This window comes from Mustela erminea, chromosome 14 (genome assembly GCF_009829155.1).
Source record: "Mustela erminea isolate mMusErm1 chromosome 14, mMusErm1.Pri, whole genome shotgun sequence".
Classification (NCBI taxonomy): Eukaryota; Metazoa; Chordata; class Mammalia; order Carnivora; family Mustelidae; genus Mustela; species Mustela erminea.
Genome location: NC_045627.1, coordinates 13668093 through 13695481, shown reverse-complemented (window position 1 = coordinate 13695481; position 27389 = coordinate 13668093). Strand labels below are relative to the sequence as shown.

General features: G+C 45.2%; 1 protein-coding gene across 2 annotated transcripts in view; it reads left to right on the top strand.

The window, feature by feature from the left end:
* EDARADD (EDAR associated death domain) overlaps positions 1-22881 on the top strand; it is a 60489-nt gene extending 37608 nt beyond the window's left edge. For both annotated transcript variants that reach the window (XM_032312954.1, XM_032312955.1), the window contains exons 5-6: positions 10470-10515; positions 22127-22881. In XM_032312954.1, the coding sequence (XP_032168845.1) occupies positions 10470-10515; positions 22127-22509 (429 nt within the window). In that variant the 3' untranslated portion in view covers positions 22510-22881. The remainder of the gene's footprint in view (positions 1-10469; positions 10516-22126) is intronic.
* The last annotated feature ends 4508 nt before the right edge of the window (positions 22882-27389 follow it).

Genomic DNA, 27389 nt, shown 5'->3' with positions numbered 1-27389 from the left:
CACAATCCAGAGATCACAACATGAGCCAAAACCAAGTCTGAAGCTTAACTGAGCCACCCAGACTCCCCGGCCGGCGTAAGTGTTCTGAGCACCTTTAACGTCTTCTGGGCTGAGCTATGATGTTCGGTAGGTTAGCCATAGTATCACATTTTCAATTTAGGATATTTTCAACTGCCGATGGGTTTATTGGTATATAACCCTGCTATAAGTCAAGGAAGATCTATACTCTAATTTGATAGTCTAATTTGATGTTTTATTACCTCATTTCTACTTTTAGGGCAAGTCAAAATAATATATTTGTGGTCAGATACGTATGAGCCAAAGGGCAGAAATGGCGGCTTTCTAGCACTTAGTAATTATTTCCCTAGGAACAACATAAGAGGAGTTTATTAATCACTAAATTATACAGTCCCTCATTAGATCCACTCTAATTGTTTGACTTGAAGGCTTCTGTTCTCATTATCATTCAGTGCTTTATTGACTGTAATGCCTTTGAATTTCACTAGTGAGTTAGAATTTTACTTAGACTTCCCATTGATGTGGGTGTTGGGGTGTCGTTACCCACATGCATGGTTGAGAGTGGAAATTGATACTCCAGAACACTGTTCGGCAGCATCTATTACTCATTGATCAGGCAATCTCCCTTTAAGGATCCTACAGATATCACAGCAGAGTGTGTTTGAAATTGATACAAATTGCGGATGACTTACATGCCCTTCTGTAGGGACTGCTTGGATACGTTTTAGTACTTTGACTTAGTACAATTAAAACCATTTAAAAAAGGAGAGACCTGGGGCGCCTGGGAGGCTCAGTGGGTTAAAACCTCTGCCTTCAGCTTGGGTCATGATCGCAGGGTCGTGGGATTGAGCCCTGCATCGGACTCCCGGCTCAGCAGGGAGCCTGCTTCCTCCTCTCTCTCTCAGCCTGCCTCTCTTACTACTTGTGATCTCTCTCTTTCTGTCGAATAAGTAAATTAAAAATCTTTAAAAAAAAAAACAAAACAAAAAGGAGAGACCAATGGCCTTAAAAGATATCCGTAAGATATTGTTTTTTATTTTTATTTTATTTTATTTATTTATTTGACAGAGAGATTACAAGTAGGCAGAGAAGCAGGCAGAGAGAGAGGAGGAAGCAGGCTCCCTGCTGAGCAGAGAGCCTGATGCAGGGCTCGATCCCAGGACCCTGAAATCACGACCTGAGCCGAAGGCAGAGACTAACCCACTGAGCCACCCAGGCGCCCCCAGATAATTATTTTTTAAAAGATTTTATTTGTTTATTTGAGAGAAAAAGAGCACGAGCAGGGGGAGTGGCAGAGGGAGAAGCAGACACCCCAATGAGTAGGGAGCCCGATGTAGGATCCCAAGACCATGACCTGAGCCAAAGACAGCAACTTAACTGACCAAGCCACCCAGGTGCCTTCCATTGGATATTATTAAATAAAACAAGTTGTAGGGGCACCTGGGTATCTCAGTCTGTTAAGTGTCTAACTCTTGATTTCAGCTCAGATCTTGATCTCAGGTTGAGATCAAGCCCCACATTGGGCTTCACATTGGGTGGGAATTCTGCTTAAAATTCTCTCTCCCTCTTCCTCTGCTCCTCCTCCACTTAAAAAAGAAATAAATAAAAGGTGTAGACTGCTATGATTTGGGGTTAAAATATTGTCTCAGTCTTGGTTCCTATGACTAAGGAGTCAGGAAGGACATGCCCCAGATTGTAACCAGTAAGCTCTGGAGGAGGAGATGGACTGAGAGATTGAGAGAAAGATTTTCACATCTCTTGTGGCTTTTAAAAAAAACATTTTGGGGGCACCTGGGTGGCTCAGTTGGTTGGGTGACTGCCTTTGGTGCAGGTCATGATCTCAGAGTCCCAGGATCAAGCCCCGCATCGGGATCCCTGCTTGGCAGGGAGCCTGCTTCTTCCTCTCCCTCTCTTGCTGTCTCTCTGTCAAATAGAAGAATTTTAAAAAGAAATTTTAAAAAACTGTTTGAATAACAGTACTTCTTAACTTACAGTGGAGTTATGCCCTCATAAACCCATTGTAAGTTAAAAAAACAAAACAAAAAAACATCATAAGTTAAAGATAAATTTAAGTTGAAAATGCATTACTGTGTGCCTGGGCAGCTCAGTCAGTTGGACATCTGCCCTCAACTCACGTCATGATCTCAGGGGCCTGAGATCAAGTCCCGCATCAGGCTCCCTGCTCGGTGAGGAGTCTACTTCTCCCTCTGCCCCTCCCCTTCCTCGTGCACATGCTTGTGTGTGCTCTATCTCACAAAAACAAAATCTTAAAAAAGGAAAAAGTGGGAGAGTGAGAGAGAACACTTTTGTTAGCTTGTAGTTGGCAAGAGCATCTCACACGAAGCCTATTTGATAAGAAAGTGTTGAAGATCTCGTGTCACTGATTGAGCACCGTACTGACAGTGGGAAGCAGAACAGCTGTGTGGGTGTGGAAGGGTGTCGGTGTGTTGGCTGCTGACCCGTTGTGGTCGTGTGGCTGCCTGGGAGCTGGGGCTGCTGGCCGGCATCGGGAGAGAGGATCGTACTGGGGATCAATAGCCTGGGAAAAAAATCCCAATCCAAACTTCAAAGTGCCGTTTCTACTGAACATGTATCACTTTTGTACCCCTGTAAAGTCGAAAAAACATGGACCTTCTTTTTTTTAAAAAAAAAAATCATCAGTCAGGAGCCATCTGGATTTTTTATTTTTTCAGTATTTTTGGTATTTTTTTTCAAATTAAAGTCGTGGAATAACTCATCCAAACATTTGGATAGTATTTAGGCCTAACCAACTTCCAGGGGCACCCGGGTGGCTCCGTCGGTTAAGTGTCTGCCTTTGGCTCAGGTCATGGTCCCAGGATCCTGGGATCCAGCCCCGCATCAGGCTCCCTGCTCAGTGGGGAGTCTGTTTGTCCTTCTCCCTCTTCCCCTCCCCCACTCATATTCTCTCACTCTCTTTCAAATAAACAAATAAATAAATAAAATCTTCTTTAAAAAGTCCTAACCAACAACAACAACAACAAAAGGGCCTAACCAGCTTCCACGTATTGGCCCTTGGAACCAAGTTGTGTGTCTTCAGCCCATGCGTAATTACGCAGCACGGGAAGACGAGAGGGTGAACTGCGGCGTAGGGAGTATACGGCTGGTCTTGCAGCCTTGCACGAGTCTGTGGTCCGGCATCCTGTGCGTCCCCGACCTGGGATCTGTGAGTGTTAGGAATCTGGGTGGAAACCCCCTCCCTCTCCGGGACAGCCTCTGCCCCTGCATGTGCAAACCATAACCTCCTGGGAAACACTTGAGGATATTTCGGAGCAGTAATCAACCACACTTCATGCTGCAGGGGAAAACCCCTCCCTCCTTCGCCTTTGAAACCATAGCGAGGGTATGAAATGACACCTGCGCACACCTAGCCTCCAAGCCCCAGGGGCAGCCGCTCCAGGCTTTGACCCCCACTTCAACTCCCAGAATAGCAGGTCTTCCTCGCAGTTGGAGAGAACCCCCTTTGAACCAAGTGTACACAAACCCACAGGTTTGCTCTCACCCCAGCAAAGCAGTGCAGCCTTTATTCCAAATTTCTATTCTTCTGCATTTTGTTCTTTCATCCTCGATGAAACTTTCCCTGTTCCCCGAGGTCTCACTTGAATTCCTGCCCACCTTTGTGCTCCCCTGGCATTCTCTTTGCCTTTCTAACACGTTACTCATTCCTTGTGGTGTCAATATTTATGCTCACATCTTTGTTTCATTACCGGCTTGTAACCTCAAAGCATGAGGGCATGGATTCTTTGTCTCCATATTCCAAGCCTTACGGTGGTCTGATACTGAGTCGGTGCTTGGTAAGCATATCGTCAGTTAAATACGTTTCTAAAGGCCAGTTTCTGGAATATACTTTCAAGTAAATAGATATGCCCAACTTTTCTATATATAGTATACTTCAGTAAAAGTGCAAATAGTTAACTGTAGTAATCATAATTAATTTGTAGAAAAAAATAATTAAGTATAAATTGCTTTAGAAAAATACAACAGGAGCCTCATAGTCTAGTCCTAATGAGTACAAGCTGATGACAGATAAATACATTCAGCAGAGTTACACAGATACCTGCTGCGTGTTGGGAATTCACACCACTGAAAGTGGCTCGAGTTTCACTGGCTGTGTGACAGCAGAGAGTCTAGAACAGTCTAAATCCATGCTATAGAGGATTTGTTACTATTGCACACCCACTTCTTAAAATCATATTTTCAAAGCCATTTGCTAAAATATTGTCTTAAGGCAGAGAGATCAAGATTTAGCATTGATTGTTCTCCCAAAGAAGCTACTTAAGGAATTTGCTTGAACTGGTACCTCAAGTGGGCAAGTCATTTGCATGGAAGGTAGCTCTTTTCTGACTTTTTGGGTAGAATGCAGGTTTCTGCCCCAAAGTGAGCCATGATAACTTGGTTTTGGTCTTCATGGTGGTTTCCAGCCAGACTCAGGTGAAAATAAGGTTAACCAACCTGCTCAGGGCTTTCCCACCCAGTTATCTTTTCCCTACTTTACAAAATAACAAAGCAGAGTCTTTATTAATTAGCTAAGCATAGACATTTAAAGATGGAACTAGACAGTCCGGAAGAGCATGTTTGGTAGAAGACTAGCTCCTAGGTACCAGTTAGTATCCTCCCCATCAATCTGTCAGCGTCTTCCGCCTCTCAGTCCATCCCCACATGGGATGCACAGTCATCTCTGAGGAGAAATTTTTCCCCACAGCGCGTTCTTGGCCTTGGGGTTTCTGCTGCTGTGTGAAATCTGTGTGAGATGTCCGGAGCCCTATGTGAGCCCTATGTGTGAAGTCTCCAGAGGTGGCTTCTTGTCACCCAGTGCCTTCAGCTCCGGAAGCAGAAATGGGACCTGGCAACAGTTTATAAGCTAACTGAAGTACGGAACAAGTGTAACCTAGCCAACTTTCTGCTCAGAGAATTCTTGGAGCAGTTAACACCTTTGCCCAAGTATAAGGTAATTTCCCCCTATTCACAATGAGAAGGCTTTACAAAAGAGGGATTTTCTTTAGCCTCCTGGGATATATAAAACATTGGTGTTCAACTTTGTGGTCTCTTCAGATTTCCTGAGGAGATTAAGAAAAAAAAATTTATTGTGGCAAAATACACATAATATTTACCATCTTGACCATTTTTAAGTATATGGTTCTGTGGCATTAAGTTCATTCACACTGAGCAAACATCACCAGCATCCATCTCTAGAACTTTCTTCCTCAACTGAAACTCTATACCCATTAAATAGTAATTCTCCCTTCTCCACTCACTGCCCCCTCGACAATCACTATTTTACTTTCTGCCTTTTGAATTTGATTCCTCTAAGGACCTCCATATAACTGGACTCATACAATAATTGTCCCTTTGTGACTGGCTTATTTCACTTCCCATAATTGCCTCAAGGTTCATCCATGTTGTAGCCTCGGTCAGAATTTCCTTCCTTTTTAAGGTTGGGTCATATTGGACATTTGGTTAATCAGTTCAACTGTCGATGGTCCTTTGGGTTGTTTCCATATTTTTTCTTATCTAGACCTTTCTTTTTTGGCACACAGATCCAACCATACCCAGAAGCTGCTCTTTCCCACAAAACCAATGGTTTATACTTGAACTTCATTCATAATTAAAACAAGGCTTTTACGCAGAAATCTTTTTTGTTATTTGTAAATGGTAGTTCTTCATTCCTGAGAAGTACTTGGAGTAGTCAGTGAGCTAACCCAAAGCATGACGTACCTGGCGGATAGTATCCATTCTATAGCAGTAAGTCTTTGAGAAGTCTGGAAAGAATTAAGGAAGAAGAAAGCGGTAGAAGGAGAGGACTGGTTTCAGAGGTTGGCTTAGAACAGGGGAGACTCGTATGTGATAGGAGCCCTTGGCTCATTTCCCCCGCTGTCCTGGCTTGCTCACAGCTAAGTCTGGTGCCACTGTGACCCAAGATTGTCCTCCATGTTCCTGGATCAGTTTTAATGGGAGCAGCAAGATGTCCAGCTTGTGCAACTCAGCACCATTCATTCTTTCAGGCCCCAGTCCTAGGTCCCAAGGATGCCACCAGCTGGGCCTCCATGCTAAAGACACAGCTCCCCCGGTTCCTTGGACTCCCATTCCCTAGAACTGGGCTTACATTAGTTTCCCATCACCAGCACATCTCCTAAGGGCTGATACTGGCCCTGTCTGCCACCAGGGATCATCTGTCCATGTTTCCTACTGGTATGTCATGTCCCTCTGATATCCAGGTGGAGCCCACAGTCTCCTTTTGGAAATCCCTCACATCAGCTGCTTTCAGAACCATCACAGAACTTGCCACATCCTCTGTATCCTGGGCCTTGTCCATGAGGTGATCCTCTTCTTCCTGGCCCACCTCAGACCGCTCCTCAAGGTTGGTCTGATCCTGGAGGCAAGTCCTGTGCTGTAGCAAGAGGCCCCCTTGCAATGATTCTGGGTTGAGTTATATTGAACTAACACTTCTGAACACAGCACCAAAGTTCAGTGCTAGGCAGTGATAAGATATGTCCCACCCTTCCTGGTACATGCCATTAAAAACATATGCACAGGACCATAGTTCAAGAATAAAGGTTGGCCCTTGAAGATGAAAAGATACCATCTCTTCAGAGATAGGAGAAAAGGAGAAGAGTGGGGACAAATACACTGGCCCAGCCCCTTCTCGGGGTAAGAGACACTAATGGGTATGAGGCCTTCAGCTGGGTGGAAGAGGTTTGGATCAACACCTGAGAGGGCCTTAAGGAAGACAGTGGAAGAAAAAAACCAAGCATGACCAAGGAGCAGTTGAGACCCTGCTGAGAGCTTATGAATGTGGGAGTTTATCACTTCTTTTTCCCCAAGCAATAGTCAGCAGTTTAGAACAGTTTAGAATGGAGGGCATGTTTAGCAGTTTAGAAGGGAGGGCAGTTTAGCAGTTTAGAAGGGAGGGCAGAGCTAAGGAGAGGCCAGGGGCCCACAGCTGACAGACAAGTCTAGGGTGTTTATAAACACATGGCTAAGACACTGGACTGTGACCGAATGGACAGGAATCCAGGTAAGGCCAGAACAGTGGAGCAGGGGTAAAAACCACAGAACCAGTGACTGAGAAGGTGAGGCCAATGAGTAGCATCAGAGGGCATGAGCGAGGCATGGGGAGAGCATCATGGAGGACGGCAGCTCCTCCCCTGCTCTAGAGACCACAGACTCCACACCATATTTGTGTCTTCTTTCCTTCCTCCCTCCCACTCGCTGTCCTTTACACAGATATTATGTGTTATCTGTTTCCAGTGTGCTCATCACAGAACAGTCTGGACAGGGCCCTTGCCTGGCAGTCTAGAGTCTAGTGCAGAAGAGAGACACTTGAACCCCCCACAGCCAGTGTAGCAAGCATCCCGTGGGGTGCACAGGCAGGATGCCGTGGGAACACCCTGACACATGACCCACCCTGGAAGTTTGCAGAAGGCTTTTCAAGAGGAAGTGATGTCCGACCCGGGACCTCAATGATAAGAGTAGGTTAAGCAGATAGAAGGGTGGGGGGAGGGTAGCGCTGTAGGCTGACAACCTCTGTCCTCGTCACCCACCTGATAGGAGCTGGCTTTCGTATCCATCTCTTGGCTGGAACTGCCTTCAGATGTCACTACTCATCTCCTCACCAAATCTTGTCTGGCAGGACCCACAGAGCTCCTGAACTTTCCCTGGCTTGATATTGTCACCTCTTGCTTTTCTCCCTCCTCTCTGACCTCCCTTCTCTGCTTTGCCCCTCGTGCCCTCCCTGCCCCCAAAACATAGGTGTCACTGTGCTCCTCAAGGCTGTGATTCCACATCTTGCTCTCCAGCCATCTCTCTATTCTTCCATAATCCTATCAACATCCATATTTTCTTCTCTGGCCCTGATCTCCCTCAAGGACCAGCACCATGTTTTCAGCACCCACGGACATCTGGTGGTCTTATCCATCACTCTTCCAAACTCTCTTGATTTCATCTTCTTTGACCTTGTGAGTATATCTCTACAGTGGCTCCAGCTTTATTCAGATGAGTGGTTTGGGGTCTCATTAATCATATTGTCCAAGGCCATCTTGCTTTCCCCCACCCCCACACCACAGTCACCTGGCCTGTGCATGTCACCTGGCCTGTCCCTAACTGCCATGTTCCTGTGCTGCACACACAGCCAGGTGGCACTTCCTGCTCTGCTTCTGGAGAGAGCTCCTGAGTGACCCTCCAACCCCACCCTGTTGTCTGTGAGCTGCAGCCCAGCTCCTTAGACAGCCTTCCAGACTTCAGTCTGGCCTCAGCATCTCCGTCTATCACCTCTCATGGCCTTTGCTTTGGACGAAGTGCCCTACAGGCGCCATACTGCCACTTCTTGTCGGCTCACCTGAGCCTTTGGCTCAGTGCCCTTGCCTCTAAGTGCCCACTGCCAGATCCTCAGAAAAGCTCATCTCATACATCTCTGGTTCCAAGAAACCCCCTGTGGTTTTTCTCTGTCAGAGGAAACGTCTCCTCTCTCTGTCTACACCTCCATATTGGAACTCCACACCATCTGCCTTGTATTCTAGTTAGTTGTGTGTGTCTCTTCTTCCCCAGCATATGAGGGCAGGCCTTGAGGTCAAGGGTTCAGAGTTCTTAATCTCTGTATATAGGTTCCGACACAGGGAACTGGTACATACTGGGTGCTCCAGCAAGAGGCATGGAGTAAAGCCATGAGTGTGGTTTCAAGAGGGGCATTTTTTTTTAAATGCAAAAAGAAGTCTCTTCTGACTTCACTCTTAGAAAACTTAACCTAAGAAGTAGTATAATAATCAGAGCAAGAATAGAGATCCTAGATGTTATTCTATTATTCTGTCTCCACCGACCTTCACAAGTCATCCCGAGTCACGTCATGTCTCTCATCTGTCACGGGGATGATTCTGGCTAGACATGGTCTTTGGTAAAAATGTTCTCCGGGTCATGAGATGAGAGGTCACCTATGCCATGTGTAGTCTCGTGTGAAAGGAAGGCTCGTGGGGGAGTGGGGACCTCCATTGTCCCACGGAGCCTGTCAAGTTTCCACATTTGTGTCTGTCAACACCAGCTGAAGGGGCTGTTTCTGTTTGCTCCGTGCGCGTTTCCAATTCAGTGAGCAGCACCGTGACTTTGCTGACAGAAGCACGCCTGCCCAGTCCTGCCGCCGTTGCACAGATGTGGGAAGGCAGGTCTCTGCACGACCCGTCCAACAGTGGCCTCCCCTTGGGGAGCTTCTGGGGTTAGCCTTGTAAAAGTTTAAAAAAAAAAAAAAGATTTTTGTTCTTTCAAAAACTTCTTATAACCCTGACTCCCTGTATGCACAGAGCGAGCGGGTTGCTTTTCATTCCAGTTAGGACAATGGTGAGGAGCAAGACTCAAACAGAAACAAGAAATACTTAGATTCGTTGCTGGGGGGAAGAGGGGGTGGGGATCTGGCTGGTTAAACATCGGAATGCTTCTTGTGTGGAAAAAAAAATGAGGCTCCTAATTAGACAAATGTATCTACAGTGCTGAGACATGGGGATTTATGAGCTTGGAGGGAGAGGGGAGGGAGGGGGAGGGCTTCTAAGACAATGAAGGGAAAACACCGTTCAAAAGGCTCGACCCCAGGGAGTTAGTGCGACTTTCAGGGCAAAACTGAGAAGGCAGAGCACCTTAGTGATGAGCCAGTCTGTGGCCACCTTGACCTACAAATGATGATCCAGAAAGCCGAGCTGGTACGTGAGGTCCTTCAGATGACCAGGGCAGCTGGACGAAAACCCAGGGCTTTGGAGCCCATGCCTGGTGCTGCTTCTGGAACCCGAATAAAGGGGTCCTATAGGCTACTGAGAGAGGCTTTCACTGTCTGAAGGTGGTGTTAACATAAACAAACATGTCTTGAGGATGGTCTCTGCTGACTTCATTGAAAACACACACACACACACACACACACACACACACAGCCTCCAGCAAGGTCAGAGTAAATCCCTCCATGGAGACTATCCCATAGCACAGCCTTGCTTCTAAAAACAGAAGCCCCAGGAGAAGGGCAGAAACGTGGTCATCTCTAGAGATATGGACACTGTTCAAAGAGATCAAAATATGTTTTTAAAAAATTTTATAGATACAGAAACGAATTACCACCTAGACTGACAGCAAGCCCAAACAAAGAGTAAATGGGGAATAAAATAAAAATCATCCCTCATGTGAAGTAAAAGTAAAACGATAGCGCATTGTTTCATCCACTGGGGTCTGCTGCATGCCAACACTGTCCTGGGCACAGAGGACCCAGCACAGGGAGCAAACAGACCAAAGCTCCTGCCTTCCAGGAGCTTCTATTCCATTCCCTACCCCTTTACAATACTGTTGTTGAGCTCCATCACCACCCGCCCTGCCAGGTTCTGGTGGAAACTTAACTACATTGGAAAATTGATACTATCTCCATTCGCATCTGAGTATGATTCTAATGTAGGTTGCTTTCTGGTTGACAGGGAGAAGAAAACAGCTTTCCAGACAGTACTGGAGATCCCCTTTCAGGTAAAGGATTGACTCTGTAGATGTCTGGGCTTCTCTGATAATTGGCATATCGGAATTAAAGATAATTTGCAAATATGTTTATCATTAACTTTGAAAGTCTGTATTACAGGTTAGAGGAAGTTTCCAACCACAGGCCAAGGGGAACTGGAAGGAAATGTTAACCAGATTTCACAAAAGCCTTCAAAGAGTACTTTCTCCAAACTGCCCCTCCATGAGGGGCTCAGCTGGGTTCTCAATAGGAAAAGTTTAGGAGCAGGAAACAGAACAGAGAAGAGCCTCCTCTCTCAGAGTCTTGGGAGTCTTGGCACTGATGGAAAACTGCCAGGTAGAAGAAAGCCACGGGGCTGGGGCCAAGCAGTCCATGTAGGAAGGGCCAAGCCATTGCCCTCTCGGTAGAGGGGTGCTCAGTCAGCCAAAGACCCCCTCCCACATCAGCCGTATGCTCGTCCCTGGTCTCCTGACGGTGAATTTAACCAGGGAAACACTAAGATCTGTCTCCTTCCCCACGTGTTACTGTAAGCTGGAAACTTTGGCAATCTTCAGATTTCTAATTAATTCATCATGGAGAAAATCTGGAGTGAGCATTAAAATAAGCTACCAAAAAGAATAACTAAAAAACATAAAAACCTCCCTAATGTTTTCTGTACTTTTTAAAACACATATCAAAGGATCTGAGTCATCAGGATTATGTATCTTTCTTTTTTAGGGGGAGGGTGGTGGACCCTAACACCTTCAAGATAATCTCTCCCTGATCCTACCTAGACTGTGCCCGTGTAACTCTACTGAAAATCAGAACATGGGGTGTACAACACAGCTTTCTTTATCCTCTTAGAAACATGATGTGAGCAGCACCTGGGTGGCTCAGTCGGTTCACATTCCACTCTTTTTTTTTTTTTTAAATTTATTTTTTATTTATTTTCAGCATAACAGTATTCATTATTTTTGCACCACACCCAGTGCTCCATGCAATCCGTGCCCTCTATAGTACCCACCACCTGGTACCCCAACCTCCCACCCCCCACCCCTTCAAACCCCTCAGATTGTTTTTCAGAGTCCATAGTCTCTCATGGTTCACCTCCCCTTCCAATTTCCCCCAACTCCCTTCTCCTCTCTAACTCCCCATGTCCCCCATGCTATTTGTTATGCTCCACAAATAAGTGAAACCGTATGATAATTGACTCTCTTTGCTTGACTTATTTCACTCAGCATAATCTCTTCCAGTCCCGTCCATGTTGCTACAAAAGTTGGGTATTCGTCCTTTCTGATGGAGGCATCCTACTCCATAGTGTATATGGACCACATCTTCCTTATCCATTCATCTGTTGAAGGGGGGCATCCTGGTTTTTTCCACAGTTTGACGACCGTGGCCATTGCTGCTATAAACATTGTGGTACAAATGGCCCTTCTTTTCACTACATCTGTATCTTTGGGGTAAATACCCAGTAGTGCAATTGCAGGGTCATAGGGAAGTTCTATTTTTAATTTCTTGAGGAATCTCCACACTGTTCTCCAAAGAGGCTGCACCAACTTGCATTCCCACCAACAGTGTAAGAGGGTTCCCCTTTCTCCACATCGTCTCTCACACATGTTGTTTCCTGTCTTGCTAATTTAGCAAGACAGGAAGTCACATTCCACTCTTAATCTCAGCTCAGGTCTCAATCTCAGGGTCATGAGTTCAAGCTCCACATTGGGCTTCACTTAAAAAAAATGAAGGAAAGAAACATGATGTTAGCAACAGTTATCTCTGGGTAGTGAGATTCTAAGTAATTTTTTTTTTCATTCAGTAGATTTTTATTTATTAAGGACCTACTATGTGGGTTCCAGAGCAAAAGTACAGCTCTGGGAGGCAGAAGTTGGGATCCTGGTTTTAGTCCAGCCATTACCCTGCTGTGATTAGAGAAGTCAGAGGGGAAAGTGAGCTAGCTGAATTTGCCATGGTGCCTTCCCACCAGGTTTCACGTGACAGGGCCAAGGTCAGTGTCCCATCTGGATACCCCACTGGAACTTGCCTTCCCTGGCAAGTTCCTATCCACCGCTACCAGAGGCTAGGACCTCTGGCCAGTAATTATTCCCTTTCCACAAATGCTGCAGCAGACGAGCTTCGATTAGAAGCATTAATTGGGTGATGTGAGGAAGAGAAAGCATGTTTGCATCCAAACAGTCAGTTTTTGTTTTCTTTCCACTCTCCTATATTTTTAAAATTTCTAACATTAGTAGATATCAGAAAAAATCTCTCCCCCCAAACTTTAACTTGTATATACAAAGTGTATATAACCAATGATCAGATGTAAACACAACATGTAAAGTAACCAAGGAAATCCACAAAAGGCTACTGAGTGACCTCGGTGGTAAGAACATGAATTCTTTTTCTCTGATGCTCATCTGAATTTTCAGATTTTCCACAATTAGCACATATTTCTTTTCTAACTAAAAAAAATCTGTATTTAAACTTTTAAAAGACTAACACCCTCTACACTAACATGAGATGTGAGCTAAAATGAAAATGGATAAAGTATGCTATTTAGGAATATCTATAAACCTTTATAATTCAAGGTTGTTGTTGACTAATGGATTAACTTTAAACAAATTTCAGTTGTCTCTTAAAAAATTTTACCCGTGTCCAAATGAAATGGGAGACTTTTGCAGAGAATAAACTTTTCACAGTGACCACAGGTAAATTGATTGAGAGCACATGATGCCTTGAAGTCAAAACATTTCACACCCAGCTTGCTGCTTTGCACACAAGAGTGAGTGTACAGGTGTTTGGTTGGATTTTTGGTTTTGTTTTTGTTTTTCATAAACAGAAGGATGAGAGACACAGACTTAGTGGCTTTGCTCTTGGATAAACTGGCAAAAGCTGATCCGTATATTTTGGTCTTTGAGTGAGAGTAGCTCCTTAAGTAAGCTTTACTTTATCATTTTAGTTACAAACACGAATTTAGCACTTACTGTATACCAGACCCTGTTCTAAGCACTTTAAAGAGCTGCTTAGAAAAACTGCCATTGACAGCTCCAAAGTTGTCTTCCTCACCAGGTGGAGGTTACAGAAGTGATGCTGGGTCATGTGGCTGGTGCTGGGTCACCTGGCTGGTGCTGGGTCCCAGGAGTCCTATGTGGGAGCTCAGTCCCAAACACCACACCAGGCTGCCTCTCTACTAGTCAGAAACGTTGCCCGGGTAGTCCACACATCGAATGCTGAAGTGTCATACAGAGGGGTCGGGGTCGACTATCTCAGATACAGTCTTAACCTGGAACAAAGCCAAAGCCCGCTCATTCCCTCCTCAACCCCCACCCCCAAAGTCAGTCTCCAAACCACTGTAATACTGTCCACAAGAAGCTCGCTGCTTTCCCTAGATCAGGCCCTTGGGCCTGAACTCAGAGCCTGGATCATATTTTATTCTTGTCTTTGAAAACCTCAGTGATCTGTGATCCTGCTTATAGCTGGTTAAAATAAGCAATGTGGGGAGAATAGAAGGCACTGCCTCAGAGGGAGGGATTAGACAGACGTGAGAAATGACAGCTGACGGTTTATAAACAAGGAAAGAAAAAATACAAGAGTGACCCAGCACTAGAAAAGCACAGCCTCCTTCCCAGGGCTGGTGCCTTGGGAAGCAAATGCCCACGGGAGGCAGAGCCCCTCATTGCGGTGTCCTGGACTAATACATCAACCCACCTGCTCTCGACACCTGGCCAGTTTCTCAAGGATAACTTTCTGACGACCTTGCCTAATTCAGCACTTGCCCAAACTAAACCTAATTTCCCCACAGAAATGAAGGTCAAATATGACTGTTACTTTTTTTCAAGTTGGGTCCATTACAGGACGCTTTGTTCCTACGTTTGTGTCCCCTCATTTCAGAACCCGAATGGCAATCCAAACATGGCATTCTGTGCTGAGTTTTTTTTCTTCAAGTGCCTTCTACGCTCCGGCTTTGTTTGATGACAAAATCGAGGCACGGCTTGATCTCCGAGCCCAGATCCTTCCAGTCTGTCAGTTAGACTCCCTACTGCTGCTTCCAATTTGATGTCTCCTTAAAAGGGTGTTTCAGGGAGAGAGAGAGAGAGAATGAGAATGAAATTGTATTGTTTTTTTCCCTCTGGTTAAAAGATCAAATGCCCACCAAAAGCCCTTGGGTTAGTTTCTCGGGAGATAAAAATAGTTCTTCATCATTTTCCAGCTCAGAGCACATAAACTACCTCCAATGAAAAACGTGGTGTGTGTGCGCCCTAGTGATATATCAAAGCCATAAACTGACATTTTAAATGTATTTATTTCCAACCACACTGGAAACCACACACACACACACACACACACACACACGCAGAAAAAAGGCCCGAGTTTATATGCGTAACCGCAGAAGTGTTTGACACCACACTGACATTTTGTTGGTATTCTGCAAGCTCCAAATCTGATAATTTATAAACACCTGGGATGGACTTATTTTACTTCAGGACCACAATATTGTGCTGTTTGCAAAGTTGCCAATAAAAAATGTTTACCGCTTAATTGTTTGAATTAACTCAAGCCCTCGTTACCCTGCCGAACGTTATTATAAATGATCTAAGAGCTCACAGTGGTCCTGAGCACACCGGAGGGAAACACCCGTGTGGTAATAGTTCTCCAAAAGGCAGAGTGTACAAGATAAAACGGGATCCTCCCTGCAGGGAGACACATTAAGTCAATCTGTGATCCATTGCCAGCATCCTGACTGGAGCCAATCTCTAGGCTCAAGTAATCATGACCTTTGTGAATCCTGAGTCTTGTTCCAATTCACAATTAACTGTTAATTGACCAGTATTTTTTAACATATTTTTTTTAAGATTTTATTTATTTATCAGAGAGAGAGAGAGCGAGCACAAGCAGGCAGAGAGGCAGGCAGAGGCAGAGAGAGAAGCAGGCTCCCCACTGAGCAAGGAGCCTGATGCGGGACTTGATCCCGCGACCCTGGGATCATGACCCGAGCCAAAGGCAGTGGCTTAACCAACTGAGCCACCCAGGCGCCCCAATTGACCAGTATTTGCAGATCGCCAGCCCCATACCAGACTTAGACACTGCACCATTGGACGAGAACTTCTCACTGTCGTTTTAAATGCCATTGCCACACCTTGTCGGCAAACATTCCGGAATCCTGACGGCTTCTTTAAAGTCTGTGTAAATGTGTGTCTGAGAGAGGAGGAAGAGTAGGGGGAGAGGACAGAAAGCACCCCACAGGAAAATCCACTCATCACCGTTGAGTGTGGGGGCATGTTATCTCTTCAAAGACTTAATCACGGAGCAGACTCGCCCTCTCTCAAAGAAAAGTAGCTCTGATTCCAAAATGTAATTGTGGCAGGCCCTTCTGACTAAGAACTTACTCTGCGGATGTCTTGAAGGCAATGGTTTTCAACCCTGGCTGCATTTTAGAATTCCCATGGGGGGCCTTTAAAAATTCCCAGGTCCCTGCTGCACCCCAGACCAATTAAATAAGGATTTCGGTGGGTGGGGCCAGACAGTTGGGAGTGTGGGCGGGCGTTCTGCTGGGAGGAGGAGTTCCATCTTGTGGCCAAGGTTGAGAACTATGGCTTTAAAAAAGGCTGTTGGTTGTGCTTCCTTACCCACAGCTGTGAACCCTTTGTTGCCTGCCCACCATGCCTGCCGTGGGATGAGGCTTTAATCGATCTCACACAATCCTTGCAACAACCTTGTGAGACAGACCTCACTGTCCCTGTTCAAAGAGTAAGGATATGGCCTCAGAGAGCTCAGTTACCTGTCCAAGTTGCACACGTGCGTCGTGCTAGCTGGTACTGACGGTCCTTTGACCTGCCTCTACAGCTGTTCCTAATCTCTGGTACACAGGCTACTCCTTCTGCATAGCGACCACGCATCATTCTTCTGCTTTCTATATGCTCAGCACTTTAAAAAAAAAAAAAAAGTTTTGGTTGATCTGAAATTTTCCAGATAGCTTTCAGGCTGCCCAGAGGTTTCTGATTGGACTATTTCTCTATAACAGACTCTTCATGCATTTGATTGACTCAACAAAAATTACTGAGCGCCTACTCTGTGGTTGGAATGAAATGGCGACATTAGATATGAAAGTCTCTTTCCTCTTGGAGGTTATAAACTAGTTGGGAGTGACAGACGATAAACACAAATAAGGCATTATGTATGGTGGTTGATGTGCCTTGAGGAAATAAACAAGGGTAATGGGATTTTTGCCTGGGGAGGATGCTGCTTTAGCTGAAGAGGTACTCGGACACCTGAACAATGCAAAAAAGCCAGCTGTGAAGATCTGAGGAAGGAGAACTCCAAGAAGAAAAGCTAGCTGGTGCAAAGGTCCTGAGGCAAGCCTGAGCTTAGAGATCTAGGGACAAGTGCAGGCAGGGAAGAGCAATGGAGGAGGAAGTGAGCTGGGAGGTATCAGCAGAGGCCAGACTACAAAGGGACTCTTTTCTTCTCAGTGTCCTTACCAAAAAAAAAAAAAAAAAAAAAAAAAAAAAACCCTATTCTCTTTACATAAGATCTGATGAAAATGCTTTCACATCCTATATCACATCAAATTCATGAGATATAGAGATTACCATTTTCATTTTAGGGGTGAGGAATCTGAAGTCTTTGGAAGGTTAGTGCCTGGAGAAGTCAAGCTCTAGGAGGCTGGAGCACTGAGATTTGATGAGCCCCAGTGACACAGGTCAGAATGAGACAGGATCAAGTGTTCCATGCCGGGATGGTCATATGGTAGTCCTTCCATAAATGACAGGTGGTGTGATGCAGAGACACTGAGCACTTCCTCCCCTGACAAATTCTCCCCAAGTATAAGCCGGTACTCACACTAGACTCACAGAGACCTAATCTCCTAGGGCTTTGGCCTCTAGAATAGGGAATCATCGTACATTAATGTTGTGTTCCATTCTGGCTTTGCCTCAGCAGAAGACACACAAGTCAGGTGCCAAAATATGGCAAGTGAGGACTCTCATTAGAGAATCTGAGTGACTTCTTATACATCAGTAACTTCCTTTTTGAAAGAGCCCTCTCCTCTCCTCCCTCAAATCCAGAATCAATCCATTCTCTTGTGTTTTAAGACCAATGCTGAATTGGTTTCCATCCATATCTGTTTATCACCAGGAGACATCAGCAACATTCCCTTTCCTTTTAACTTTCTCTCTTCAGGTCCTAAGACTCATCACACAATAATAACAAGTCAGCTGGGAGCACCTGGCTGGCTGAGTGGGGAGACAGTGACTCTTGATCCCAGGGTCGTGAGTTCAAGCCCCGTATCTGGTGTAGAGCTTCCTTAAAAATAGCAAGTGTCCCTTGTCTCCTGAGGAGAAAGCTACTAGCTCTTCTTCATTCGTTTGGCAAACAATTTCTGAGCTTCAGCTGTACAGCAATCCTATGCTTGTTTTTTGAGAGACATCAAATAGTAATCCCATTTTTTCCCCATTTCTGATGAAAGCTTCTTTGGTCCTCTGTCTCTCTCTCTCCCTACAATTGTTTCTTCCCCAAGGCATCACCTAGCCTAGCCTTTTATGTGCACGATTACATGATAGGTGTTTAAAGCAAGGCAGGACAAAATATATTTGATACAAAACAAAACAAAACATGTTTCTCCACTTAAGTCCGCCAGAGAGCTAATTATAGTTTATGATTCTAAAAGGCAGATTTAAATTCACTAGTGTTGGCAGTTCGTGGAGATTGCAGTTCAATAAACGGTTTGTGGTTTGTGTCACGGAAAATACGAAAGGAAAACACTGATAGATTTTTGGCACATCCTTTATTTTCAGACAAACTAATAAATGGTCAGTGTAATTGTTCAAAGACAAGCTTCTTTTACACCAGAGGACTTAAAGGAGCTTCACAGAAACCTTACTGATGTCTTTCTTCTTTATATTATTTATTATTATATTGTTTTTATTCTTCTTGATACCAAAGGAGAAAGCCTTGCCAACACTGAATCTTACAAAGGTGGTACCAGAGATCGCCTTTGGGCACCAATACATTTAATTCTGGACTTCAAGATTTAAGTCCTCCTTTCTTTTTCCGTGACATTTAAAAATATTTTTGAAGTATCCAAAGAAACACAATCATCATAAAAAATTAGGAAATACCCATCGGTAACATTTTTGTTATACATGCTTCCAAGCTTTTTCTATGTCTGTGAATATGTAATACAATATATGCTTTACATGGATATGAATGACTGTTGTTTTCTGGTCTTTTTAAAAAAGATACTATTCATTCATTTTTGAGAAAGAGTGGGAGGGAGGAGGGGGAGAGGGAGAAGCAGACTCCCCACTGGGCAGGAAGCCTGGCTTGATGCAGAGCTTGATCCCTGGACCCTGAGATCATGACCTGAGCCGAGGAGAAAGAGAGAACACAGGCAGGGGGCAGGGGTAGAGAGAGAAGCAGACTCCCCGATGAGCAGGGAGCCTGTCTCCATCCGAGGACCCTGAGATCAGGATCTGAGCCAAAGGCCGGCGCTTAATGGACTGAGCCACCCAGGCAGCCCAAAGCCTTACTTCTTAATGCATCATTATTTTTTTTAATATTTTATTTATTTATTTGACAGACAGAGATCACAAGTAAACACCAGGAAAGACATGGAAGTAGAAGAATTAGGAGGCCCGATTTCCCACCTGTGAAACCGACAAATACTGTTCCGTCAGTGCTGACATAGGTCAAGTGAGATAAGCAGCATCGTTGTTCCCTGGTTGGAGTGTAAATTAGTATCACCTTTATTTCTGGAAAGCAGTTTGGGGCACATGCATTGATAGTCTTAGAAAGCTTTTACAAATTTTGGGTCCAATAATCCCATTACTAGTGTGATGAGTAGAGATGTGGCCAAAAATATATATGCGAGGGTTTGCATCAAAGTGTTCCTCTTAGTCGTGAGAACCTGGGAAAACTTTAAATGTTCAGTAGTTGATAGAAAATCTGTGATTGTCTGTAATTTCCAGTTTTTCTGCCCTGAGCTGGTATTAGTCTTTCTTTTAATGAATCTGAGGTAGGCTTTGCAGACCGGATGAAGTTTGGGGAATGGAGGGGTCCCGCATGTTTGGAGTACAGGTTATATCCTTAAGGAAGTTCTGGGAAGGAAGACAGGAACTGTAGCACAGAGAGCTTCCAGTGGATGCTGTGACTTAGTAACTGGTTGGATACAGTGATCAAGTCTCCGAGGACACCTAGGGAGCTCTAAGTGTCTTAGGGGAGTCAGAGTGCTTTTGATGCTTAGCGGGAGACATTTCTAAGGACAGTTTTAGGTCCCTTGAGTTGGAGATGTCATCTGGACATCAAGAGGGGCTTCCCATGGTCATGGTGGAGCCCAGAAGAACAGGCAAACACTCATTTATTTACTCATGCAGTCACTCACTCACTCAAGAAACATTGCTTATGCATTTGCTGTATGTCAAGGGCTCTGCACGCCCCACAGATGTAAAAAGAAGGGGCCTTCCATTCTTGTGGGAGTGCACAGTGGGGGTTTTGGGAGTGGAGGAGGTGACCAAGGGGAGGGAGTGTGAGAAGGGAGAGCTTTGGGCTAAAAACCAAACAGGAGCACCTTCGTGTCCCTCTCAAGGACTCAGTTGTGAGTGAAACAGGCTGGGATCTCAGCAGCCACGTGACAGGGGGAGGGTTACAGCTGGGACCTGAGGCTGGGTGTTGGGGTTTGTCTGTCAGAAGGCAACTTCAGGGAGGAGACACCCTACCGTGAAATAGTGTCTGAAGGGGCAAAGGAGCCTTGGGCCCAGTTCGAGAGACAGGTGTATCCAAAGGGAGCTGGTGTGAGGGTCATTAGAAGCCACAGGAGATCCAGGTGACCTTCAAAGTCAGGTGGCAACCTGCTTGTCCGTGTAACACATTGTCTTGGTTACCACAGAGATAAAACACCCCTGGACAAAGTGTGGGAAACAGAAACAATCCTAAGAGTTAAGACAATAGCTATTACTATTGTTGTGCATTTCCTTCCGTAGTAATAGTAACAGAGTTTTCACACAGTCCTAACATCAAGGACACACATTCTGTACATCTTGCGTTTTTCACTTGCCATTACAGCACATGCATTTTCTGGGTCCCTGCATAGTCTTCATAGGTACTTCAAGAAAATTCCATCAAGGAGCACAATAATTTATTCCACTGTCCCTTAGCTTTGGCATTTGTTTTAAAATAAAATGGACTGTAATTAAAGTCTGTCATATTCTAGATTATCTCCTTGGGCTGGATTCCCAGAAATTATGTGAGTAGGTCAAAGAGTAGGAGCAGGATTTTTATGGTTCTTGTCATCTTATCATTTGTACTTCCCTCCAGATGCTGGTCCTCAACTTTTGGATCACCGAAGATACTCCCTTTCCCCAAATTCTTTCCTTTCCTAAATGGGAAAGTCCAGGGCTCAGTATAGTAAAGGTCATTGTCACCAGCCTCCCGGAATCTTCCAAGCTAGTGATCTCTGGCACAGCCTTTGGCTGTTACAATCCCCTGTCAGAAGGGTCGGGAGCCCCATTGCTGATGCAGAAGTTAAGACACTCCCCTTGCCACGTTGTGCAGACACCACTTAACAACTTAATTGTAAATGACTTGCCAGCACTTCTTCCCTCCTCCTTCCTCCCCCTAACATGCTTCCTTGAAATGAGGCTAAAGATGACTGCCTGATGGGAGAATGCCTGCCCTTCCTCTGGGCTGGGGCTGTGCCCTTCTTGCTGAGGCTCAGCTCAGAAGCCTCCTGTTCATCCATCCCACGGCACCCACCTCAGGGCATTGGCTCCCCTTCAAAGGCAACCCTATGGGTGTAGAAAACGCAGATAAAGGCAAAATGATAAGGTGGCCATAAATCTAAAAAAGTAAGTTTTCTGGCATTATCAGTTATCAGTCACTCAGTTTCAAGCATGCGTATGGAATAGATATTCCAGTGTTCAATGTTTGAGTGTGTTTAAAGGCCTTTTTTTTTTTTTTTTTTTAAGATTTTATTTATTTATTTGACAGAGAGAAACCACAAGTAGGCACAGAGGCAGGCAGAGAGAGAGAGAGGGAAGCAGGCTCCCTGCTGAGCAGAGAGCCCGATGCGGGCCTCGATCCCAGGACCCTGAGATCATGACCTGAGCCGAAGGCAGCGGCTTAACCCACTGAGCCACCCAGGCGCCCAAAAGGCCTTTTAAAGAGCTGTGCAATCCTTCCTACCCCATTGTGCGGTGTTTGGCATTAAAAAGCTGTCAGGGCCGACTTGTAACTTGTAAGGGGTAAGAATGGAGGTTCGGGCAAGTCTGGGCTGGTTTACCTGTGGGACCGCGGAGTGTGGCTCCCGCCGGGGACCCACCCCCCAGAGACAGCCCCGCTCCTCAGAACCCACATTCCAGCCAGCGGTCTCGCAATTGCACGATGTGAGACTCAGCCTCCAAAAGAAAGGGAGCCTAGCCATGTAAAACCCCCCTGGTGCTTCCAGCAAAGCCCCCCATCCCTTGGCTGTCAAGAATGCCCCGTTTGTTGTGCGAGGCTCTAGGAATGAGTATCCTGAAGGTATCTGAGTGTCGATAGGATCCACGCGCACCGGCGCTGTTGGCATGTGAGCAGGAAGACCGAGGTCGGGAGAGATGGACGCGCGCGTTCACTTTCTGGCTGACCTGTGGGCTGTATTGCTTGTCCCCGCAGATGTAAGCAAAGGCGAATCCTGCAAGGAGAACTGTACATGTCCCTCCCGCTCGCTCCGGGCCCCGACCATAAGTGACTTACTCAATGATCAGGACTTACTTGACGTCATCAGGATAAAGCTGGATCCGTGTCACCCAACAGTAAAAAACTGGAGGAATTTTGCCAGCAAATGGGGCATGCCCTATGATGAACTGTGTTTCCTGGAGCAGAGGCCTCAGAGCCCCACCCTGGAGTTCCTGCTGCGGAACAGCCAGAGGCCAGTGGGTCAGTTGATGGAGCTGTGCAGGCTGTACCACAGGGCCGACGTGGAGAAGGTCCTGCACAGGTGGGTGGATGAGGAGTGGCCCAAGAGGGGGCGTGGAGACCACCCCAGGAACTTCTAGACCTCTGCTTCTTCGCACTGGCCTCTTTGGACCTGGAGACAACCACAGGTTAAGGAGGAATGGGGATCTGTTCTTTTTTTTTTTAAGAGTTTAGGATAAGGACATGGAACTGTGGACATGGGTTTTCCCCAAAGCTGGGGTTTGTTATTTTTTGTTGTTGTTTTTTGTTTTGTTTTGTTTTGTTTTTGGAGGGTTAGGCTATGTTTTGGTGGCGGATTTTTGTTTGTTTAGTTTTGCACATCGGTTTTAATTTAATATCCAAATCCAGAATCAGGAGGGATACTTTGTAGACTCCTATAGGGACTGGGGTCGAAGACTACAATCGGAATGGATTCATGCCACGATGAAAATAAAATTGCCCTTTCCCTTCAATGCTGTGGAAGCCTGAAATAAGAACGAGGATTGTCGATGGCCCCATGCGATCGTCCCCCGTGGGATCCTTCATGATGGACAGCGTTCCCACAGCTTACAAGAAAACGGCACAGAGACGTTACCTAGTTTGTACCTTTTTCAGTCATAAAGTACTTAGGTGAAGTGGCAGGGTGTTGGTATTATGGGCCAGACCTTCAGACCGTATGTGCCATCTTCTTTATTGATATACTTTGGTAATCTGCGCACTATCAAAAATGGCATTCGTCCAAATGTTTTTTCCAAGAAATGCAAAATTGGTGGTGGGAGGACAGAGTCCAGAATCTACAGGGGAATAAGGACCTCGGGCGTGGTCTTTGACAAGAGAGTACCAAAAAATGCCCTTTGTCACCCAAGATTTTTTTTTAATTAACTTAATATTTACTTTTATGTCTTTTAGATAAGGCTGAATGTTTCACCCCTGAGATCAAGCTCAGTTAAATAAATAAAAATCACCTGGCCCGTGGTTGAAGTATAACCACTCTTCTAACCACTGTCCAGGGGCACTGACAAACACTACATAGCGTTTAGCCAAGAACAGGGAATCGATATCAAAATCCACACTTAAAAGGATTTTAAACCAAATGAAAAATTGGGTCCAAGCAATATCTGATGTTCTTATTTGATGGTTTAAAGGAAGGTCAAGTGTGGAGGATGGAAGGTTTTGTTCCTGGAGAGATCCGATTTTCTCGATTTTTTACAGGGTAACAGATACACGGCTTGCTTGATAATTCCAGAAAAGGCGCTATTTGGTTTTGGCTGTGGGTTCAGAAAATTAAGGCACTTGTTACAGTTTGGTGGGATTCTGTATACACCTTCGATTCAAATTAGCAAAAATGATGAAGAGCATTGATGTGAGTACAAAAAAAAAAAAAAAAAGATTAGGACTAGCGCAAAAGGAAAGTATTTTCTCAACCACCAACATATTTTTCCATGGATAGTTTTAATGGTTTTTATTAGGTTGCTAATATATACAGTGAGCTTCACTATCAAATGTAAACTCTAAGCTAGGAAAAGCTACGGAGATTTCCTCGTCACTTCTCATCCAGGGTTCTTTGCACCCAGCTCCTATTCCCTTGTCTGACTGATCCAATAAATGTCAGGTTTGTCACAGGATGTATTTGAAGGAGCAGCAAGTAATAAAAGGTGGAGATTTTTAAAAATAGGTTCTTCTGCAGTTGATGTCCAATGAAGGGTTGTTAAATATTTATCGTCAGCCCTGCTCTAGGCACCGTACAGAACTCATTAAGGGGGCTCCAGTCTTGTAGGAATTTGGTTTTATGTTACATGTTCTTGTTAAGTTTACATGTGACACGCCCCCCCCCCAATATGTTAGCCCAAAATTTGCTGTGGGAAAATACAGATGAGCTTCGGCATTCGTTCCTGACCTGCTAGGGAAGGGGAACAGAAAGTGTTGTGATTATTCAATGCAGTATGGTATGGACCCCCAGCGGGGGGATGCTGTCACCTGTGTCCCGCCACCCTTGGGATACAGGGAGCCTGACAAATGTCCGGCTGACTGCTGCCTGGCCAGGTGCCACAGGAAGTCCCTTCCTTCTCCGTGCTGCTGGGGAACTCCACCTTTTTATTATAGTTCCCCCCCTGCCCATCTCCATCCTGGCAGACTGATCACCCCAGCTCAGCACCAGCAGTCTGTGGGGGGGCTCTGACCAGGTAGAAGCAGGGGGAGAGTGAGGAAGGAGGGAGATGGGAGGGAAAAGCCATTTGGCTCCCTTTCCTCAGCCTGCTCCTTCCTCCTCCAGCCTCTAGGTCTCCACCTCCCCCAGACAGAGACCCAAAATAACAGGTGGTAGCGCCACCCCCACCCCCAGCCATCATTCCTGTTAGGGGGTGGACGTAGGGCGGAAGGTTTCCCTTATTTCCAGAGACTTCCTCCGCCTCCAACTCACACAGAACAGAGGTGCAATGGGAAGAAAGAGCAACCTAAGGGAGGAGAGGATTGGAATAATACCACCAGCACTACCCTGCCCTGCCTCTGCTGCTGCCCCACCAACTTCCCTGGTCTTCCCCTCCCCCTACCCCTGGAGTTCCCAGCTCAGTGGGTGCCCAGCTCTATTGACCCTGGCAAGTCGCAGACTCCCCCTCTGCCCTCCCCCCAGTGCTTGGAACAGTAGTGAGGGCTTCTAAATTTCCTTCTGTTAGGGCCACAGCTGCAATTTTTAAAAAATGTTTAAGGTCCTAATATCCCAGATGTGAAATCTGGAAAATACTGTGACAAATTTTCCCACAGAAACATAGTTACAGATGGACATCAGGTTCTTTAGAACTGTCAGTTCTAGATTTCACAAATTCCTGACTTTAAAGTTTTTTGTAAGCTGGCTTGGGAACGTGTGTCCGCACATCCCTGTTGGCACTGCTTCTGGGGGGCAGATTTCCAATTCCAAACTCAAACTTCCAGTCTCAAAACTGACTTTCAACAGAACTTATCAACTTATGTATCTTCAGTATGGCTATTGTTCCTAAGTGTCTGCTGAACTTAACTTTGAATTAGATCAAAAATGTTAAGACAGAATTCAGGGGATTCAGGTATGGATGGAGTGGTGTGGGCTCCTTTACGGTCAAATTCAGGAATTTCGGGAAAAGCATGTGACCACAGAGTTGTCCCCCCACCCCTCAACCCCCCCCATTTGGCATCATTACTTCCAAAGACCTCATTGAGAATAATTTCCAATCCTAGCTATGAAAGCTTAAAATTCCTGTTTATAATTGCATGAGGGAAATGGCAGGGTAGGCAGGGTTGTTGTTGTTTTTTTTAAATAGGGGAGTTGACATGACTATACTGTTTGAATTTGATTCTACCGTTATTTGCACCTACTGCCATCTCTAGCGATTGGCATTTACCTTATGATAAGTTTGAATTATTAGAAATACGTTAGCAGAGGGGCACCTGCGTGGCTCAGTGGGTTAAGCCTCTGCCTTTGGCTCAGGTCATGATCTCAGGGTTCTGGGTTCGAGTCCCGCATCAGGCTTCCTGTTGAGCAGGGAGCCTGCTTTCCCCTCCCCCTTATCCCCCTGCTGCTCCCCCCGCTTGTGCTCTCTCTCCTTCTCTCTCGGTCTGTCAAATAAATAAATTCTTAAAAAAAAAAAAAAAAAAAGAAAGAAATATATTAGCAGACAGAAATTCAGCCAAGAAGTTTTCTTAAATACAAGTTCATCTGGACTCTAGACTTTGATTAAATGTAGGGTGACTTTTGTCTCTGTTACATATGGGCATATCAAAGAGTAATCCTCAACAGAAATAAAACCAGAACTCATTGGTGTAATAACCCAAAATACTTTTTAAGTTAATTTTCAACAAATACATATTGTAACAGGACACCTGGGTGATTTAGTCGGTTAAGTGTTGGACTCTTGGTTTCTGCTCAGTTCGTGATCTCATGAGTCATGGGATCAAGCCCCATCTGGTGCTCTGAGCTCAGCAGAAAGTCTGCTTGAGAATTCTCTCCTCTGCCCCTCCTGAGTCATTCTCATTCTCTCTAAAATAAATAACTTTTTAGCACAAATACTGTAACAGCGTAAATATGCTGAAACTTCACGAAAGTGGGAATGGAAAGGAAGGAAATCACTTGATAATTAATTGATCAAATAACTGTTAAAATGTAGGTTAATTAATACATAAGTTTTTCCCATGATATGTTCCTGGGGATCTTGGTTAAATTGTCCATGCTACGAATGAAACTGCTTATGATGAGTTCATTTTGCCAGTAGAAAGATGAAATCACTTTAGCTACGTTCCAGGATACAGTCTTTCAAACAGCACTTGCGTACTGCTGTGTTACGTAGTGAGGCTTTATGTTATGAGCCTACTTTATTTGCTTCCAATACAAAATGTGGAGATTTCATGTGAGAAAGGGAAGCAAAGCCACAATAAACACCACACACACTCAAGACACATACGCGAGGAGCCACGCTTCCTTCAATTGTAAGACTTAAAATGGTTAGTGCTTCAGTTGTTTGCCAGGATTGCCCACTGATATTTCTTTTTTAAGATTTTATTTATTTATTCATGAGAGAGAGAGAGGCAGAGGGAGAGGGAGAAACAGACTCCCCGCTGAGCAGGGAGCTGGATATGGGACTCCATCCCAGGACCCCAGGATCATAACCTGAGCTGAAAGCAGATGCTTAACCGACTGAGCCACCCAGGTGCCCCCACCAATATTTCTAGATATCCCGTATGGAGAATGCACCCATTTTGGTGGTACCAAATAACGGTCATTCAACAACATAGAAAATTTGTGGTAATAGAAGATGGTACATTTCAGGGTCTCCTTGAGAGTAATTTTTGTGTGGTGCTGCCCTCTCCTGGAGCATAAAATGGGCACACACATCCTTTCTGGTTTGGCTGCTGTCCTAAGACCAGCCCAGAACCAACCTTGTATTCATTATAGTTTACCACCTATAATGATGAAAGATGGGAAAAGCTCAGTTATCTTCCAGAAGGAGGCTGGCAG